General features: G+C 36.2%; 1 protein-coding gene across 1 annotated transcript in view; it reads left to right on the forward strand.

Moving 5' to 3' along the window:
• Window positions 1-19,099, forward strand: part of LOC149418943 (phospholipid-transporting ATPase ABCA3-like) — an 80,339-nt gene that overhangs the window by 17,830 nt on the left and 43,410 nt on the right. Inside the window, exons 6-8 of the mRNA XM_089637912.1 lie at window positions 8,126-8,296; window positions 9,771-10,012; window positions 10,685-10,795. Coding sequence (XP_089494038.1) covers window positions 8,126-8,296; window positions 9,771-10,012; window positions 10,685-10,795 — 524 coding nt within the window. The remainder of the gene's footprint in view (window positions 1-8,125; window positions 8,297-9,770; window positions 10,013-10,684; window positions 10,796-19,099) is intronic.

Below are 19,099 nucleotides of genomic sequence, written 5' to 3' on the forward strand. Positions count from 1 at the left end.
AGATTTTGCTTTCATGCTTCTCAATTTCCTCATCAAAACAATCAACGCATCATAACTATCATCACCTGGTTCGAGGCTTCCAAGAAAAATATCACTAAATCTTATTATCACCACCTCGTGCGTACTGTACGTACCTTTTGTAAAATCACACTTGTCATAAATAACTAGCTTGCTGGATTGTTTTGTTTTCGGCTGTAAAATTTGACTTGTCACAAACCAGTTATGCACAACCTGCAGCCCCATTCTCGCGGCCTGCATGTCAATTTCATACGGCCCACTTGGCTAAGTTTTGGTTAAATACATTGCATTTCCTAAATGGAATCATATTTGAAGAACTGGTTTGCATAACACGAAATTCAAAAAATCAACTGAAACCTTAACTCTTGAATATCGCTGTAAACCTGTAAAAAGGGAACAAATTTGCAAAACTCAAATTTCGCATGACTTGCAGATTTTATGACAATTTTACATAGTGCCCGATGGATAGCAATGGTTCACATAGCCGATAATCTTACACGGCTAGTGCCATAAAAATATGTATCTGTCCCTAACGAGATAGGAAATTCTTCAATAATTCCAACCAAGGTTGTGAAGGTCACAGTGTTTCATGAGTCAGGTAGTCGTGATGAGAGATGACTTAGGACCGATGTTGTACACTCCGGATGCAGGGGGTGATGTGCTGGTCAAGCGCTGAGTCGACGCCGCTGCTGGTGACCGGACTCGTTGACGGTCAGGAACTGGCGAAGAACGTGGGTCTTCAGATACTCCAGTGCTGACAGGAAAGCCGAAGGTGCGGTGGACCTTGTAGGCGGTTGTACGGGAGGTGCATAGACCAGGGAGGATGCTGCGTGGTCTAGGTGCATGCTGGTCGGGATGTAGCGCTGGTTAGATGCGCTGGATCCAGGGCGCTATGATCCGGTGTAGCGCTGGCCAGGGACGGTTCCGATGGAGTCCATGGTTGAATCTGTGTGGAGCCGAGAATGTTGACCTATCACTCGTTGTGCCTTGTTAAATGACTGACTGCTCGCTGCGTCGGGCTTATTTATACAGACCGGCCGATGGCATCAGTAGGTAAGCGAGATCGCAAGTAAAACGGAGACAACTCGCTCAGTCTGGGTCCTACTGGAACTTTCATTGGCGCTGCTATTATTCCTAGGCAACAGGCTAGAACCTTCTAGTGAGTTGGCGTAATGTGCCAGACCAACTCGCAACGTATTGTCGTAGGTAGCTCTAGACGTCGCGAGGAGGTCACTCGCAACTAGATAGGTAGGTCGTGTTGTTTACAATTAGCGAGACAATCTGGATGATTCCACCCAACGACCCATTCGTGTGTTCAGAAATTGTGCTGACAAAATTATTTGCTCGGTATATCAGTGAATCGATCTCGTTATAACAGTCCACAATTATATGAAGATAAGCTTGAACTAAAATATTGTTTTGTCATTCCTCATTACAGCCGTGAACTCATTATACTCTTACTACTCCAGCCCGAGTGTAAGTCGAGGTTTGTGGATAAGTACTAGAGATGCAAACCCGAGTGTAAGTCGTGGTTTGTGGCAATGGGAAGGATACCCGTGTCGAGACAGACGCAGTGCATTCGTAATTTAATATAACCAGTCAAACAATAGCTAACCATATTTTGGTGCCTAAATTTAGGTAGAGGATTTTTTAGAATTTATTTTTAAATTTCCGCAAACAGTGCAATTATAAAATCTACAAACGTGGGATGAAATGATAGGCTTTAAACCACAGTACGCGGTTTATATATTTCCATATTAGTAGATTGAATGCTGAAATGAAATCCCTGAGGCGTATGTGTGGTAAAACCATGTATGATAGTGTGAGGAATGTGGAGATCCGCAAAGAGTGCAAGGCTGATGTAAGCGTAATGAGTAAGATCAAGAAAGGGACGCTTAGATGGTTTGGGCATGTAGAGCGAATGAGCGAAGAAAGGAGTGTAAGGAAAATATACGATGCAAATGTGAATGGTAGCAGAAGTCGGGGACGCCCAAGGAAGACATGGCACGACCAAGTGAAACAGATACTTGAGTCGGGCCATGTCAAGAGTCAGAACAATAGAAGAGTATGTATGAATGTGAATGAGGCAAGGAGTGTGAGGTGTGACCGAGTTGTTTGGCGGTCCGTCCTCTCTGCCTACCCCTGCGGAGAAACGGAAAAAATTTAAGAATTAAATGAAATAAAGCTAGATTATAAGTTAAGTTTGTACGAAGGCATATCCTGGGTGTATGTCCAATTATAAGATAAGAATGTACTAAGGCATATCGTGGGTGTATGTCCAATTATAAGATAAGAATGTACTAAGGCATATCGTGGGTGTATGTCCAATTATAAGATAAGAATGTACTAAGGCATTTTGTGGGTGTATGTCCAATTATAAGATAAGAATGTACTAAGGCATATCGTGGGTGTATGTCCAATTATAAGATAAGAATGTACTAAGGCATATCGTGGGTGTATATCCAATTATAAGATAAGAATGTACTAAGGCATATCGTGGGTGTATGTCCAATACCGCAGAAGCGTATACACGTTAACTTGGCGATTTTAGTCGCGGTCGCGCTAGTTGTTTGAGTTGCATTATATTATGAAATAGTTTCAATTTTACTGCTTTGAATTTAACAAAACTTTCTAAAATGTCAGGAGATACTACGATGTTAGTTAAAATAATTGATAAAACTGAAAAGACAAACACAAATCATTTCAAAAACTTATATCAACATTCATAATTACACAATTAAAAACTGTATAGTGACCTCTCCCTCTTATTATCGAAGTATGCATGTAACAGAAATGGATGTTTAATTATTACATTGTACAACTTAAGGCGGAGTACATTTGACATCAGATTTCATTCGACCAATCATGAAGCGTACACACAGTAAAGCGTTTATTAATTCTGAGAGTAAAAATATATAAGTATATTCAGAATCGGTGTTTTTTGATTTACATGAAAATATTATTTGAAAGTCTAAATATTTTTACTCAAATTCTTTTATTATATTATTCCTTATTAGCTTAGTAGGTACCGAATTTGTAGAAATATTAATATAACAACATTGTTCTCTCGAAATATAATTTTAAGGTTAAAAATTCTAATGTAAACAAAGAAACAATAAAAACAACTAGGAATCGAACCCAGGATCTTTTGTCTTACCGGGACAGCGTCTTAACAACTCGACCATTGGGTTAGTTATTAAACAACATTTTACTGGTATAACCTTCAAAAGTTAAAGAAAAGTAGTTCCAATAAAAATTGTAATTTTATTTGTGGAACTCCATTTTCATTTAAAGTTTTACTTTTACGTATTTAATAATATTATAGCACAAAGGCTATGAATTGAATATTCGTGAATTATGATATGAATTGATAATAATAATATTATTGAATATATAAAAGAAAAACCTTTAAAAAAAAGGTTTATTTTGCGGTCCTGTTTTCAATTATAAAATATATTTAGTATCCTTTGCGTCTATACAAAATTAGTTGGGGCACATGGCACGCGGAATTGCCATAGGATTAGTTGTATTTTATCCACTGTAATGCATTTAGGAATTATATGCAGTATTGCGATCTTTAGTGCGGACGATTCATAGGGACCATATTGTAGATGGTAATAATAATAAAATTAAGAGTTATGGTAAAATGAAGTAGAATAAGCACAGAGACAAAGAAATATTGAAAGTTGATTAGACGCATCCTAGGTAGGTATTTGTTTTACAATAGTTTGCAATGGTTAGACACATCCTATGGAGGTATTTGTCTTACAATAGTTTGCAATGGTTAGACACATCCTATGGAGGTATTTGTCTTACAATAGTTTGCAATGGTTAGACACATCCTATGGAGGTATTTGTCTTACAATAGTTTGCAATGGTTAGACACATCCTATGGAGGTATTTGTCTTACAATAGTTTGCAATGGTTAGACACATCCTAGGTAGGTATTTGTCTTACAATAGTTTGCAATGGTTAGACACATCCTAGGTAGGTATTTGTCTTACAATAGTTTGCAATGGTTAGACACATCCTAGGTAGGTATTTGTCTTACAATAGTTTGCAATGGTTAGACACATCCTAGGTAGGTATTTGTCTTACAATAGTTTGCAATGGTTAGACACATCCTAGGTAGGTATTTGTTTTACAATAGTTTGCAATGGTTAGACACATCCTATGGAGGTATTTGTCTTACAATAGTTTGCAATGGTTAGACACATCCTATGGAGGTATTTGTCTTACAATAGTTTGCAATGGTTAGACACATCCTATGGAGGTATTTGTCTTACAATAGTTTGCAATGGTTAGACACATCCTAGGTAGGTATTTGTTTTACAATAGTTTGCAATGGTTAGACACATCCTATGGAGGTATTTGTCTTACAATAGTTTGCAATGGTTAGACACATCCTAGGTAGGTATTTGTCTTACAATAGTTTGCAATGGTTAGACACATCCTAGGTAGGTATTTGTCTTACAATAGTTTGCAATGGTTAGACACATCCTAGGTAGGTATTTGTCTTACAATAGTTTGCAATGGTTAGACACATCCTAGGTAGGTATTTGTCTTACAATAGTTTGCAATGGTTAGACACATCCTAGGTAGGTATTTGTTTTACAATAGTTTGCAATGGTTAGACACATCCTATGGAGGTATTTGTCTTACAATAGTTTGCAATGGTTAGACACATCCTATGGAGGTATTTGTCTTACAATAGTTTGCAATGGTTAGACACATCCTATGGAGGTATTTGTCTTACAATAGTTTGCAATGGTTAGACACATCCTATGGAGGTATTTGTCTTACAATAGTTTGCAATGGTTAGACACATCCTAGGTAGGTATTTGTCTTACAATAGTTTGCAATGGTTAGACACATCCTAGGTAGGTATTTGTCTTACAATAGTTTGCAATGGTTAGACACATCCTAGGTAGGTATTTGTCTTACAATAGTTTGCAATGGTTAGACACATCCTATGGAGGTATGTGTTTTACAATAGTTTGCAATGGTTAGACACATCCTATGGAGGTATGTGTTTTACAATAGTTTGCAATGGTTAGACACATCCTATGGAGGTATGTGTTTTACAATAGTTTGCAATGGTTAGACACATCCTAGGTAGGTATTTGTCTTACAATAGTTTGCAATGGTTAGACACATCCTAGGTAGGTATAGGTGTAAGGTTTTTATGTAAGAAGTTTTTTTGGTCCCTTGGAAAATTTCTCAACAGAGTTTCACTGTATTCAATTCTTTAATTGCAGTATTTCATTGTTTTTGGCGTTTTCATTGCATTAGGTGAATTTTGAGTGGAAGGTGAATTATTGTTTTGTTGCAAATTAACCAGTATGTTTCTTGCACCGACCTGCCATGTCCATAGCGTAGATGATTTTAAAGAACTGATCGATTCTGGCGGAGAGCGGGAGTTTCAGAATTATTTGTATTGGCAGTGCTGAGAATGTGTTGTTTCCAATTCAGATTTGAATCAAAGGTCCCGGGCGTTTATTGAAATAACATTATCATATACAAACAAGTAAGTAACCCGCCTCACTAGAAGATTTCTGTTCTGAGGGGGTACATATATATGCTTACATATTGACATACATACGTACGCATATATTTATGTATCCGTATATATACCTATTAATCAATATACACACATAGATTCATATGCATACATACACATATATGTACACGTACATACACACATACAATCACATAAGTATACTCATGCATGCACATAATCATAAAAACATAAGTATACAAAGCTTAAATAAAATTATTGGAAAATATTATAAGGTAATCATAAATCCAAAAATTTTAAAAATATATTATAAGATTAACATGGAGTGTACATAGTGTCATAAAACCAAAGCTCTAGTAAGAATTATTGGTAGTTGCTAAGAGGTTATTATGGAATATAAATATTGTCATAATATTGACGTGGTTTACTTGTTCTAGTCTTTTAATGTTAGTTTTTGATTAGAATTTTGAATGTTAGTTATCACCAGCACGGAGAGTAGGTATTTTGTTTTGGGTACAATATTCAAAAGTTAGCAGCCTCTTATTATAAATCAAATTAAATTGTTTTTCTGACTCAACTCATGACTCATATCTACAATAATGTTTTCTCAGGAGATTAAAGACACTGTGTATTTTACTTGTTAATTAATACCTACATTGAATATTTAAATCAAATTGTTTTTCTGACTCATTTCTACAATAATGTTTTCTCAGGAAATTAAAGACATTTTACTTGTTAATTAATACCTACATTGAATATTTAAATCAAATAGTTTTTCTGACTCAACTCGTGACTCATATCTACAATAATGTTTTCTCAGGAGATTAAAGACACTCTATATTTTACTTGTTGATTAATACCTACAATTAATGTTTTAATCGGAAATATTTAAGATGACCAGAGACAAGTTGAACAGATGACAATAATTTTTTTTTCAGCATTGTACCACTTTACACAACTAAATTTATTATTGCATACGCTCCTCAAACGGAAAAATTAGCAAGTATCATGAATCAGTCACTACAATACTTACTGAGTTCAAATAGAATAATACCTTTCGAGCCTGCAATCAACCATCTGAACGGTTTTACTGAAGTAAGTGGAATGCTGGAATACCTGACAGATCCCAGCAATACTGAAACTGTTGTTTGTGGAGTTGAGTTTGGTAAATCATTCGGCAGTAAGTATTTTAAATCATGCTTCTAAATTATTCCTTACTTTCAGTTCCAGATATAAGGTCAGTTGGGGGAGGTGGGGCATATATATTAATGATTTGGTTCAATTTACCAATAAGAACCGAATTCAGTGTGCTCTCTAGAAATAATTGGTTTATAACAAAAGTTTATATATTTCTTCATTAACAGCCATTAATGTAATTAGCAATGATAGTATTATTACCTTACGACCATAGACATATGAATATTAGTAGACCTGCCCTAAGTGATTAAAAGCGTATTATTCCCCACTCCCCACACCGGTTCCATTGGAGCCGGCTGGGCTCGCGTATGGCTTCCCGTGAATCTTGAGAATGTGACGTCATCATTCTTGTTCGAACTAGCGTCGAGCTATGGTCGAGGCATTTTACGAAATAACACGGCAAAATAGTGGCTTGTGATATGAAAACTTGTAAAAATAGATGTGAAAAAGAGAATAAACCCAATTGTCGTATTACATTCCATATGTAAGCATCATTTTAAGCTTATTCACATCGTATAATATGAATCAGTTGTAGAAACATATACTATCACATCGAGATACATCTGGTCGAATGTAGCGATTCTCAAGTGTGCGCATCGTTGTTACTGGGAAGTAAATTATGAACACTTATAAAAGTGTCTTAACTAAATACGTAAACAAAATATTCAACTCTGAAAATAGAAGAAATTTTTTTTGCCGAATTTTGACTTCGCATATTTGTTCATAACGTGGCGAGTAATTTGCACTCCCATGTAAAAATGTCTATTCATTCAAAAGCAGATTTTACTTTTAAGAACTAAATGGTGATATTATAATGCGAGATGCCTATATACTGTCAGATTGATTTATTGACGAATCACAGTCAGCTTTACCCCCTTCGTTCTTCAACAGTTGATTTTACCCCTCACCTTTAATTTCTAGTCTATATATTCATATGTCTGTGCTTACGACTAAACAGTTTAGGATTATTATAAACGGAAGTGGCGCCATCTGTTATTTCTAAAAAGAACCATAAGTTTTCAAAGAACATCCCCGATTAGACTTTGTGAAAAAGAAAATGTACAAAAGTTAGAATTTCTCAGTTTCAAAAACATTTGCACAATTTTCTGACCAAATTATTTTACACTTCAGAAAAAAAAAAATTCCTTGATAAAAATTTTTCAAGATCAAAAAATTTCCAAACTTCACAAAACAAAATCAATAGGATAATTTTTTTTCTAAAAAGAATTCCCTAACCATTTTCCAAGAAAAAAATTTCCGGTTTAACAATTTATATACATATATGGAAATATTACCAACTGCTAAAAAAAATGTCATATTATTGTAGCAGACAATTTTAGCAATGTAAAATTTTCAATAATATTGGAATTTGATGTTATTATGTTCTAACAGCCGGATCGGACTGGCCGGAAGATATGGAAGTGACCATGCACTTTGCCGCAGACCTCACCACAGTGTTTGAACCCAGGAGTGCCAAGCATAACTGGCAAACTGGTTTTATGTACCCAGCTTCTCAATACCCTGGCCCCCGCAACTCGAAGAATAGTAAAGGAGGTCTTCCAGGTACTAAACCTATCTACATTTGGTCTCTGAGCGCATGTGAACCTGGTCTCTAAGCTTGGCTAAGGCCAGGAACTTAATGATGTGCCACACAACTAGATTTGTATATAAATGATATCTACGCCGCCTGCCCGGTGTCCATCACTCACTGCTCGCAACAGATTCTTTATATAAATAGATTCTGTCATAAAACATTATGGGATAAATTGAAAGCTAGGAATATACCTACCATATATATAAACAAACTATTCTGATGGCAATCCCAGCAGGAAAATGTTGTACGGTGGGCAAGTACATACTCCCAGCCGATATATTTGCGGTCAGGAGTAAGGCAAGGAGGGTTTATGTCCCCCATCCCATTTAATGTATACATGGACGAGTTGTCAAGTCGCCTGGACATCAGAGCGGGCTATCGTGTTAACAATGTATGTATAAACCAAATAAGCTAAGCGGACGACATGATTCTCCTAGCTCCGTCGATCAAGGGTTAAGATTACTTCCAAACATTTTTCTGAAGAATACGGAAAACAGCATGTACAACCCGAAGAAGACGGAATGGATTGCGTTCCACCACGGAAAAAATCCAGATACAAGTAAGATGCTCCCTGTATACCTTAACGAGGCAAGAATAAATACATGTTCGAACGTAAAATACTTGGGGCACATTATTAATCAAGACCTATTGGACGATGGCGATATCGATCGACAAAGGAGAAGCCTAAGCATAGTGTCCAATATGATTGCCTGCAGATTTTGAAAATGCAGCAATACTGTTCAACGCATTCTGTACTGGCCTGTATACGTGTGAGACATGGTGTCACTACCGAACTTGCTCGATGGAACTCCGAATTCAATATAATGACGCCTATAGAATCATATTTGGATACCGAAGATACAGCAGCGCATCGACAATGTTCACAGAATTAGGACTAAATGGATTTGCCGGCCTGATGAGGCACCAGATCACTGGAGGCCAGGAAGCGGCTAATGGCCTCCGCCAACACGTTGTTGACCGCAGCCTACCAGCACCAAACGCCCACGGGGGGTCAAGCTCACTCAAGACCACGCCCTGCATAGTTGTAGTCTGTTGTTAATTTATTCTTCTTTATATATTTTTGCATTTTTCACATATCTGGGACGTGTGGGATTGCACTAACCTCCCCACATCCTGGAATAAATATTATTATAATTAAATAGAAGTACAAATAATGTCTTTGCCCAAATGAGGATTTAGGGTGAATTGCCATAAAGCTCAGACCAGAGCCAATTCTCGTAGTACGAATTTGCTGCGTTCTTTTCGCAGAACTAATATAATATGTAGTATGCAATATCTAGTACCTTCACAAATAGTTTATTTATTACAAGATCTATCAAAGTTCTTGATCTTTGGGTTATTCTTACTCTTGTACAAGTTATATTTAAATTATTTTCCCGCTTCCCTTTCTTAAATAATACATTTTTAATTATTTTTCTTCAGGTTATATGGAAGAAGGATTTGTGCCACTAGTTCACGCTATCTGTAGGGAGATAACCATGGCCATTTCTGGAAAGGAATTTCCACTTTTGTCGGTGCAACGGTTGCCGCATCCCAAGTATGTCAGCGATCAGCTTATTGGCGTCATGAAGTCTTACCTCGCTCTTATATTGGTGATCGCTTTCAATTATAATTGTATCAACACTGTTAAGGCTATTGCTATGGAGAAAGAGAGACAACTAAAGGTAATATTTTGAAATTACAATAATTATTAATGTATGCGGCTTAGGACATGTAGGCTTACTAAAAAACGTAGGGAAAAGTACATGTCTATTGTGTACATGAAAACCTAACTAATTGAAGTGTAAAATAGAAACCGATATTAAAATAGTTCATGGAAGGATATATAAGATTTAGGTTTACATTGCTTATCCAGCCAAACAGGGTTGTTTATCTGTTGTATAAACTTGAAATGATAATGATTTCTCAAATCGAATTTTTCGATGTATTTTAAATGTTGTATATTTATTTTATTCATTTTGAAGATGTTGTAAAAACAAAAAACTATCTTAGAGACTAGATACAAATGACCTTTTAGATTATTGTATCTGAAATATTCAATACTATTTAAAAATTGCAATAATTTATTTTCAAATATGAAAAAATTTGAAAAAAACTCTCACTTCACTTTTTACCTCTTTCATACAGTAAGAAAAATATTAAAAAAAAATAAATTGCTTTTAATCCCCAGAAAAACAACAGCACAAAAAAAATGAAATTTTGAATTCATTGCTTGCACATCTTAAATCGTTTATTTCTTCCATACATGTTTACCAACACTTTTAATGCATTGCTTGCACATCTTACATTGTTTATTTCTTTAATTCTTTTGATTCATTTAATTCTTTTGATTGCAGGAAGTTATGAAAATAATGGGACTTGACAATTGGCTTCATTGGACCGCGTGGTTTATAAAAACATTTAGCTATAACATGTTATCTATTCTATTAATGTGTTTCGTGTTTAAAGTAAGTCTCATTAGATTAAATTTATTATCTTTTAGTTTGTTGGTGGCCTGTCACATTTGTAGGCTGCACTAGAACCCAACTTGCAGGAGTAAGGTTATCTGTGAACCCAACTTGCAGGAGTAAGGTTATCCGTGCCGCTGCTAAGGGAAGGGATACTCAACAAATAGCGGCGCTGATTTATCTTAGCTATCTTACATGGCCTTGCATCAAATTCAGGCTCAAGTTTGCACAAAAACGAACTGAGTTGCTGTGGTCAGTTTCAGTCAAACTTAGTAAAGTAAGGGTTACCAACCTTTTCGAGGTCGACTTCAAACCATTTCTTTTTTTGTTAATAATTTAGTAAACGTAATTAAGTTGAATAAAATATTATTATGTATAATGTTTGCATTACAGCCACTGAAGAGATGATTATGAAGAGTGTGATCTTGTGATGCCGATTTGAAAGATGCTGTTACCAATTTACATAAAATCATTCTATTTTATCTATGTCTTACCTCGATGTTGCATATTTGATCCGTCAAGTTTTACTAAAACACAAATATTGTGTCGTGGTGATTGCGTTGAAAAGGCCAGCATTGAAACAGTTAAATACTTTATTATCAGTCGAAGCAGGTGGAATGTAGAATGCATTGGCGTTGACCACTGGTAGAGTCTGGTTCAGGGGTGGGGAACCTGCGGCACACGAGGCTTTTTGGTGCGGCCCGCGAGCGCTTTCGAGTGACCTGCTGATCACTAAAAAAAATAACTTAGACGACGCGACAGTTTTATTTTCACGGCATTTCAAATACATTTTTAAGACATTATTACAAAACCCAGAGAAAGGTATAACGTAGCTGACAGTTACTTACGTAAGCGCCTATATTACTAGAAAGCAGTTTAGACACAAATAAATAAGGGATCCAACATTCCTTTTTTATTTTATTTTCATTTTACTACGAATGTTGTCTTAAAATTAAGTTACAATAATTTTTCTTAAATCAAAAAATGTTAAAAAGTTTTAAAAAGGGTAAATTTTGTAGAGTACATTTAAAACTTATTTTTACACATAATCTTTCGGAATCTAAATACTGTGATTTTAATCCTGTGTCAAACCACTTTTCCACCAAACTGGTTAGCCAACTTTGTCATTGTATGGCGTTGGCTCGTCCTTTCCTTTCCACACCATATTCTGTCTTTTGGGTTGGGGCGTCCAGGGATGGATTCATGTCTCGTCCCCGGTCACTATTCTGTCTTTTGGGTTGGGGCGTCCAGGGATGGATTCATGTCTCGTCCCCGGTCACTATTCTGTCTTTTGGGTTGGGGCGTCCAGGGATGGATTCATGTCTCGTCCCCGGTCACTATTCTGTCTTTTGGGTTGGGGCGTCCAGGGATGGATTCATATCTCGTCCCCGGTCACTATTCTGTCTCACAACTGTCTCCCTCATCCTAAAAAATATGAAAAAATTGCAATGCCGCTCTCTGCACTTTGTGTTATTCTGAAAGTAGGCGTAGAACCCATCTTTGAAAGTTGAGATGAATTTAAGTTGCACTTTTCATTTTTGCCATAAAAAAAGGAATAACAGCACGAACATCACAATCAGCGGTAGGAGCAAGTTGAGTCTCCATTGTCGGAGCAGTAAAAGTAGACGCATAGGAATTTTACAGTATGGCCATTACACCCTGACAAAAGTTACCTACGACTCCTGGAGTTTACCAATAAGAAATTAAATGTGTAATAAGTAATCATGGGTGTAATTCTAATTAAACTGGGGACTCGCTTACAGATTGTGCATTCATCTACAGACGCATTTCGAAGGAAACCATTCTCGTGTTTAAAGTGCAGTTTTAAAATTCTTGTTGCAGACTGTGTGCTGCAAAAATCAGAGGAAATCATTTTCGTGTTCTGGTGTAATTTTAATTAAAGTTGTACCTCCCACAAGGAGTAACTCTTAAGTTAAAACCAATTTTTTTTTTCAGAATATAAAGATAAAAATCCAGTTATTGATTCATCTGCTGACGCATTTTAAAGAAAAACGTCATTGTGTTCGAAATGCAATTATAAAATCCAAAAGGCAGATTTGCGAAAATCGGAGGAAACGATTTTCATGTGCTGGGTGTAGTTTTATTCAAAGCTGGGGACTCACAAAGATTCAATCTTAAGAAAAGCAGCTTTGTCTTCCGAATGATGTGTTCAAATTACAGTTTATTTATTTCATTTAAACGCCCATAGGGCTTTTACATACAATGCAATTATGTTTTTTAAATACAATAATTGCGGATTCATCTGCTGAAGCATTTCGAAAGAGACCGTTTGCATGTTCCGAGTGGAGTTTAAATTCTAGTTACACATCGTATGATGCTAAATTCCGAGGAAAACCATTTTGTGCAGTTATAAATTTCTAGTAGTAGACTCATCGGTGAACATGACATTTGGTGTGATGTAAAAATTAAATAAAATCGGTACTTGGTAAAATAAGGTTATAATAATATATCTAGGATTCTGACACCCTCGGCTCGTGGGCGATACTACAAACACCCAAACGGCCCCTGACGGCGAAAAGGTTCCCCACCCCTGGCCTAGTAGGTACACTAGAAATGCCTTCATATAGATTTGAATGGAAAGTAATCTCGCCACTGACGTACCTTTTGGCATGTGTTCTGCAACAGAAGAGTGGTTTGCTAGTAGTTTATCCAGGTATGGTTTTAAAAAGAATGTGGGAGGGAGATGGCTTCAGTAAGTACCTGGCAATGAATATCCCCATCCTTTTTTAATTTCATAATGATGGTGAACAGAGATGTGCAAAATGGGTACCCAAACCATTTGAAATGCAAAATGGAAATGGGTCAGAACTTTTCCATTTGAAAATGCAAAATGCAAAATGGTTTTTAGAAAAGCATTTCAAATGCAAAATGCAAAATACCTATTTTCAAAATGCATTGAAAATGCAAAATGGTTTCTCAGGTCAAACAATTAAAATAATTATAGAATTTTTAAACAATTTTGTCATTTTTGTCATTAGAACAAACATATTACATGATGGTAAATCCAAAAACACCACGACTACAGATTATGAAACCACAAAAAATTTGCGCGGGACTAATGTTGCCAACGTAAAAACATAGAAACTGCTATCTAACATTTAATATTACAGCGTCATGGCAGGGGCCCCATGTTCAGTATTTGAATCAGTATTTTTTGTAATTTTTTTTTTTTATATTTACTCCACACAGGAGGCCCTGAAGAAAATAATTTCCCTCAGGGCCTATGTCATCTTTGGGGATGCTGTGTGGAGGGTCTTTTTGTGGAGAGGAAGGAGTGAACATGGGTCTTGAAGAGTCCCATGTTGTAGGAGGGAGGAAACACAGAGGCCGGCAGTTCGTTCCACAGCCGAGCTGTTGAACTTAAGAACGAATCATAGAAGCGACCCGTTCTCATGTGACAAGTGTCAACTGTGTACAAATGTTGGGCGCGCGTTTGGCGTGTATCCCGACTACGCACCGGTGCCGAAGGGATCAATGACGCTAGTTCCTCAGAGCATCTTCCATTGTAATACCGATAGAACAAGGACAGCATACCTACCTGACGCCTGTGCTCTAAAGATTGCAGTCCGTTTGTTAAGATTGGGGAATCTATCAAACGGACCGCCCGTTTCTGCACAGAGTCAAGGGTTTTTTTCAGGTATTTTGGGGCTCCAGACCAGAGATGGCTGCCAAATTCGACAGTAGGGCGCACTTGCGATTTGTACAGGGTGAGCAGTTGTGTACTATTAAAGTATCTGCGGGCCCTGTACAGTACGCCCAGCTTCTGAGAGGCCAACTTTACTCTAGCTTCGATGGAGCCCCCGTACCTGAGGTGGTCACTTATAGTTACACCAAGCATATCAATGGAAGGCCTGTTCGGAAGATTGCTTCCGTTGAAGGAGACTAGATTATCATTTGGATCCCTTTTAGACGTAATCAGACAGGATTGGGTCTTTGAAACATTAAATTCGACGAGATTATTTTTACCCCAGGAGGAAATACTCTCGAGATAACCGTCCATTCTCTGCTTCAAAGCCCTCCGAGCCGTTGGAGTTTGTGTGCCCTTTGGGGGCTTGTCAAACAAAAAGCTATCATGAACTGTACTGTCATCCGCGTAGCAATGAATCGGTGCACATGTCAAAAGGTCATTGATGTGCAACAAAAACAAAGTCGGAGACAGAACCGATCCCTGTGGGACGCCAGCATTTTTTGTAATGGTATCACTCAATTGCCAGGGCTCCTACCAGGGATCAACTTGACAAATGTAAATTATCTCTCAAAGCGAGGTTGAGGACCGACTGATATTTGGGGCTTATGAAAAAAAGATGAGTGGAGATGGTAGGAAGAATGTTGCAAAAAAGCATTTAAAATGGAAAATGCATTGAAAAAAGCATTTAAAATGCAAAATGGTTTTTCGAAAAGCATTTAAAATGCAAAATGGAAAATACCCATTTTGCATTTCCATTTGAAATAAAGCACATCTCTGATGGTGAAACACAGCTCTGCAAAAAATTAAATCTAAGCGGAAAATCGTCAAATATTTGGATCACGAAATACACCCACGGCATTTATTGTTCTTTATTTAATTACTAAACAGATGTCGCCTGTGTTCCCTTTAGGCTGATGGGTGAATATTCTGCCGGCCATGTACCATTCCTACTATGTAACAACAATAGCACTGTTTTTGTACAAAATCACCTCAAGGGCGCTCTGAAAACTCTGGTATCGGAATATTTGTATCTAACCAATATTTTATTATACATCAACGTTAAATAGATAAATAAAATTAGTAATGTTAATATATTAAATATTGAATTTAAAAACGAAAATAAATATTATAACATGCTATTTATAGCACACATACATCAATTAATTTGACGGCCGGCGTGGTCTAGTGGTATACGCTTTTGACTACAGATCCGAAGGTCGCGGGTTCGAACCCGGCGTGCGCAAATAAATTTTATTTGATTAATTTGTGTTATTTCACAATTAATTAATTTAAAATAATATATAGTATATTTGCGGCACGTTCCAGAGTGGAAGATACTCTCAGTATCGCCCTGGTGTAAGACCACCATTCAGAATTGAAACGTTGCTTGAAATGGCTTTAGCCGTGTTTGGTGACCAGATCTGAATAGCCAGGTACTTCCCCACCTTCCTCTTCCCCATCTCCCTCCCCTCCCCAATACCCTCAGCCTCACAAAATACCCCAATTGGGGATGCCATAGTCTCACTGGCTCCAGACGGGAGCAGTTGGGACTCTTGTGCGGTAATACTGTAAAAAAAAAAAAAAAATTAATTACAATTATAAATTTTAAAAAATTATTTTAATATTAGAAATAAAAATAATATTATTGTTGGATATATGAATTGAAATATTACAAATGACTACTCTAGTAAGGACGAAGATAATTATTTCAACATCTTGGCGACACTTAATTATTTACCGTGCGTAAATTCATATAATAGAAACGTTAGAGGTATATCTTCATATTTAGACCAAATCTATTCAACTATCACTGATCATTATTAATTTATTTTTACATTGCCACTTATCAAACAAAATAATTCCTCAAAAAAGGTACTCAATATAGATATGTTAAAATATAAATTAGAATCAGAAGAATGGAGTAAATTACATCAATGTAATAATGTCAATAATGGTTTCAAAATGTTTGAAGAAAAAATATCCAAATTCCACCTAAATCCACACTCTCTAACTTCAAACATATAAAACCGTGAATTACTCATGGTTTAATTATATCCGTACGACATAAGCAAGCTCATTACAGACTAACTACGCAACAACCTAATAACTAATATTTACTCAATTATTTTAAAGCATATAAACATACTCTCATATATTAAAAAACATACAACAGAAAGTTATTGTAAATCGAAGTTGGATCAGGCTGAAAATAACAGTAAAAGAGTATGGACGGTTATAAATGAAATAATTGACAAGAAAAAATACAAGAATAACGAAATCAATGCTATTATTCATGATAACTCGAAAACATGTTGTAAATAAAACCTCCTAAAAGCTGAAAATATATTTACCACCTTCTTCGCAAATAAAATCTTGCCAATCTTATTCATGTTGACCCAAATGTAACAATTCCAGACTGTAATATTAATGCTGAAAATAAAATGATAACGTTTCAAGTCACATCGGAAAACGAAAAAGTATCTATCATAAATGGTATGAAAGGAGGTTCTGCACTGGGCTTTGATGGAATTACAGTTAATATTTTTTTAAATATTAAAAATCATATTTCTTATCCATCTAAAAATTATCGAAAATATTTATGAATTTCAGCTAAAATTGAAAAATTATCTTAGACTATTGAGTTCACATATCTGTACAATCTTTCATTTTTCTTACTTATCTTTTTGTCATTATTTACAATAGTTAATTAGTTACTTATATGATTTTGTATAATTGAGCTAAAATTCCCTCACCAAACACAAGAGCCTTGTCTCTTTATGGTGAGGAAATGCTTTTTTTGTTTTACATTATAATACTGTGTGACATGTAAACATTGTATGTTTATTGTAAAAAATACAAATATGAAAACAGGTATAATGGTACGGTGAGGGGAACGGGATATCAGACCACTCCGTGTTCACCTTCACCCCGTGGCACGTCATCTTGGTGTTCATGGTGCTCTACATGATCACTTCAGTTTGCTTCTGCCTGATGCTGAGCGTCTTCTTTTCCAAAGGTATATATTAAGTCTCTCTACCAGTACGCCGCGAACCTTTGTGGTGAGCAGTCCGAGCCGCGCTCGAATTTCCGTATTTTGACGTAATCAGAAATTACTACCAGTGGACACGCATTGGTGACAATAAAACTACAAAACGTTGTTTTCGAAAAATTACTCGTGCTTGAAATATAAATAAAGGGGAGACCAGGGCCAGAAGGCTCTGGATCCATCCAGTAATATGGTGTACCCACTATCGCCTAAAATAGTGATTAATGATGTAATGGAAACATCAAATAATAAAAGTGATGAGATTTCTGGAGAGTGGCAAACTGTGACACGGTCCGGTAAAAGGTCAAGGCTGAACTCCGAAACTAGTGAAACAGGGAAAAAAGAATTGAATGAAAAGAGAGGAATCATTGTGGTACAAGGAGAAAACCTACCTGGAAAATTAGGAATGGCGAAACTACTTTTTAAGGCTGGAATGAAAATGGAGAAATTGAAAATAATTTCCGGAACAAAAATGGAAATTACGTTCCCAAACGATCTGGAAGCTGAAAAAGCCATCAAAAATTCAATTTTCAATTTTAAGAAATGGGAAGTGGCAAAAAAAAATAATAATGAATTTTCTTTCGGTGTAATACGAAGGGTAGACCTTGATGTGACAGACGAAGAAATCATGGAAGTCGTCAAATCTGATAAAAGTGTGGTTAGCATAAAGCGTTTCTCTAAAAAGGGGAAAGAGGGTCAACTGACGACAACTGTGAGCCTGAAATTCGTGGGGAAAGAGATCCCATCACACGTCTTTATGTACGGGGTCAAATTCGGAGTAGAACCTTATGTGTTCAGGGTAATGCAATGCTACTGTTGTTGGAGGTATGGACATATTGCAAATAACTGTAGCAAGAAAGATATTAAGCTGTGCCCGAAATGTAATGGAGAGCACGAGACCTGTGACCAGGTAGCCAAATGTGTTAACTGCGGAGGAGACCATCCGGCAAATGACATTAACTGTCCAAAGTGGAAGAACGAGAAAGAGATTACACAAAAAATGGCAAAAAAAAATGTTACGCATAAACAGGCGAAAAAACTCATAGAAAAGAAGATATCCAACTCAAAAGAAAAAGTAAATATTCCAAATAACATGTTTAATAAAGAAAATGTGTACAAATCAAGCGGAAAAACTACTTATGCTGAGAAACTTAAACGAAATAAGACAAACACAGCTGAAATGCATATAAATTCAAAAAACAACAGTAATGTCAACATTGCTCGTGAAATATTGACAGCAATTATAAATGGGGAAAACTGGGAAAATCTCGTAAAACTAGCAATTAATAGATTCATAGACACCATAATGGGTATGATTAAGGATGGAGGCTTAAATGATATATTGAAATCACTTGTTACGGCGAATAATGGATAAGAATAACCTTAACATATTACAATGGAATGCTCGAAGCTTACATTTTAAGAAACCTGATTTAGAAATATATTTACAGAGGCAACACATTAAAATTGCCCTAATATCAGAAACTTGGCTACAATTTCCTTACATTTTGACATTTAAAGACTATACAATATATAGACGAGACAGAGC

The sequence above is a fragment of the Hesperophylax consimilis genome, chromosome 12, assembly GCF_061612785.1.
Source record: "Hesperophylax consimilis isolate HC1 chromosome 12, BYU_Hcon_1.0, whole genome shotgun sequence".
NCBI lineage: Eukaryota > Metazoa > Arthropoda > Insecta > Trichoptera > Limnephilidae > Hesperophylax > Hesperophylax consimilis.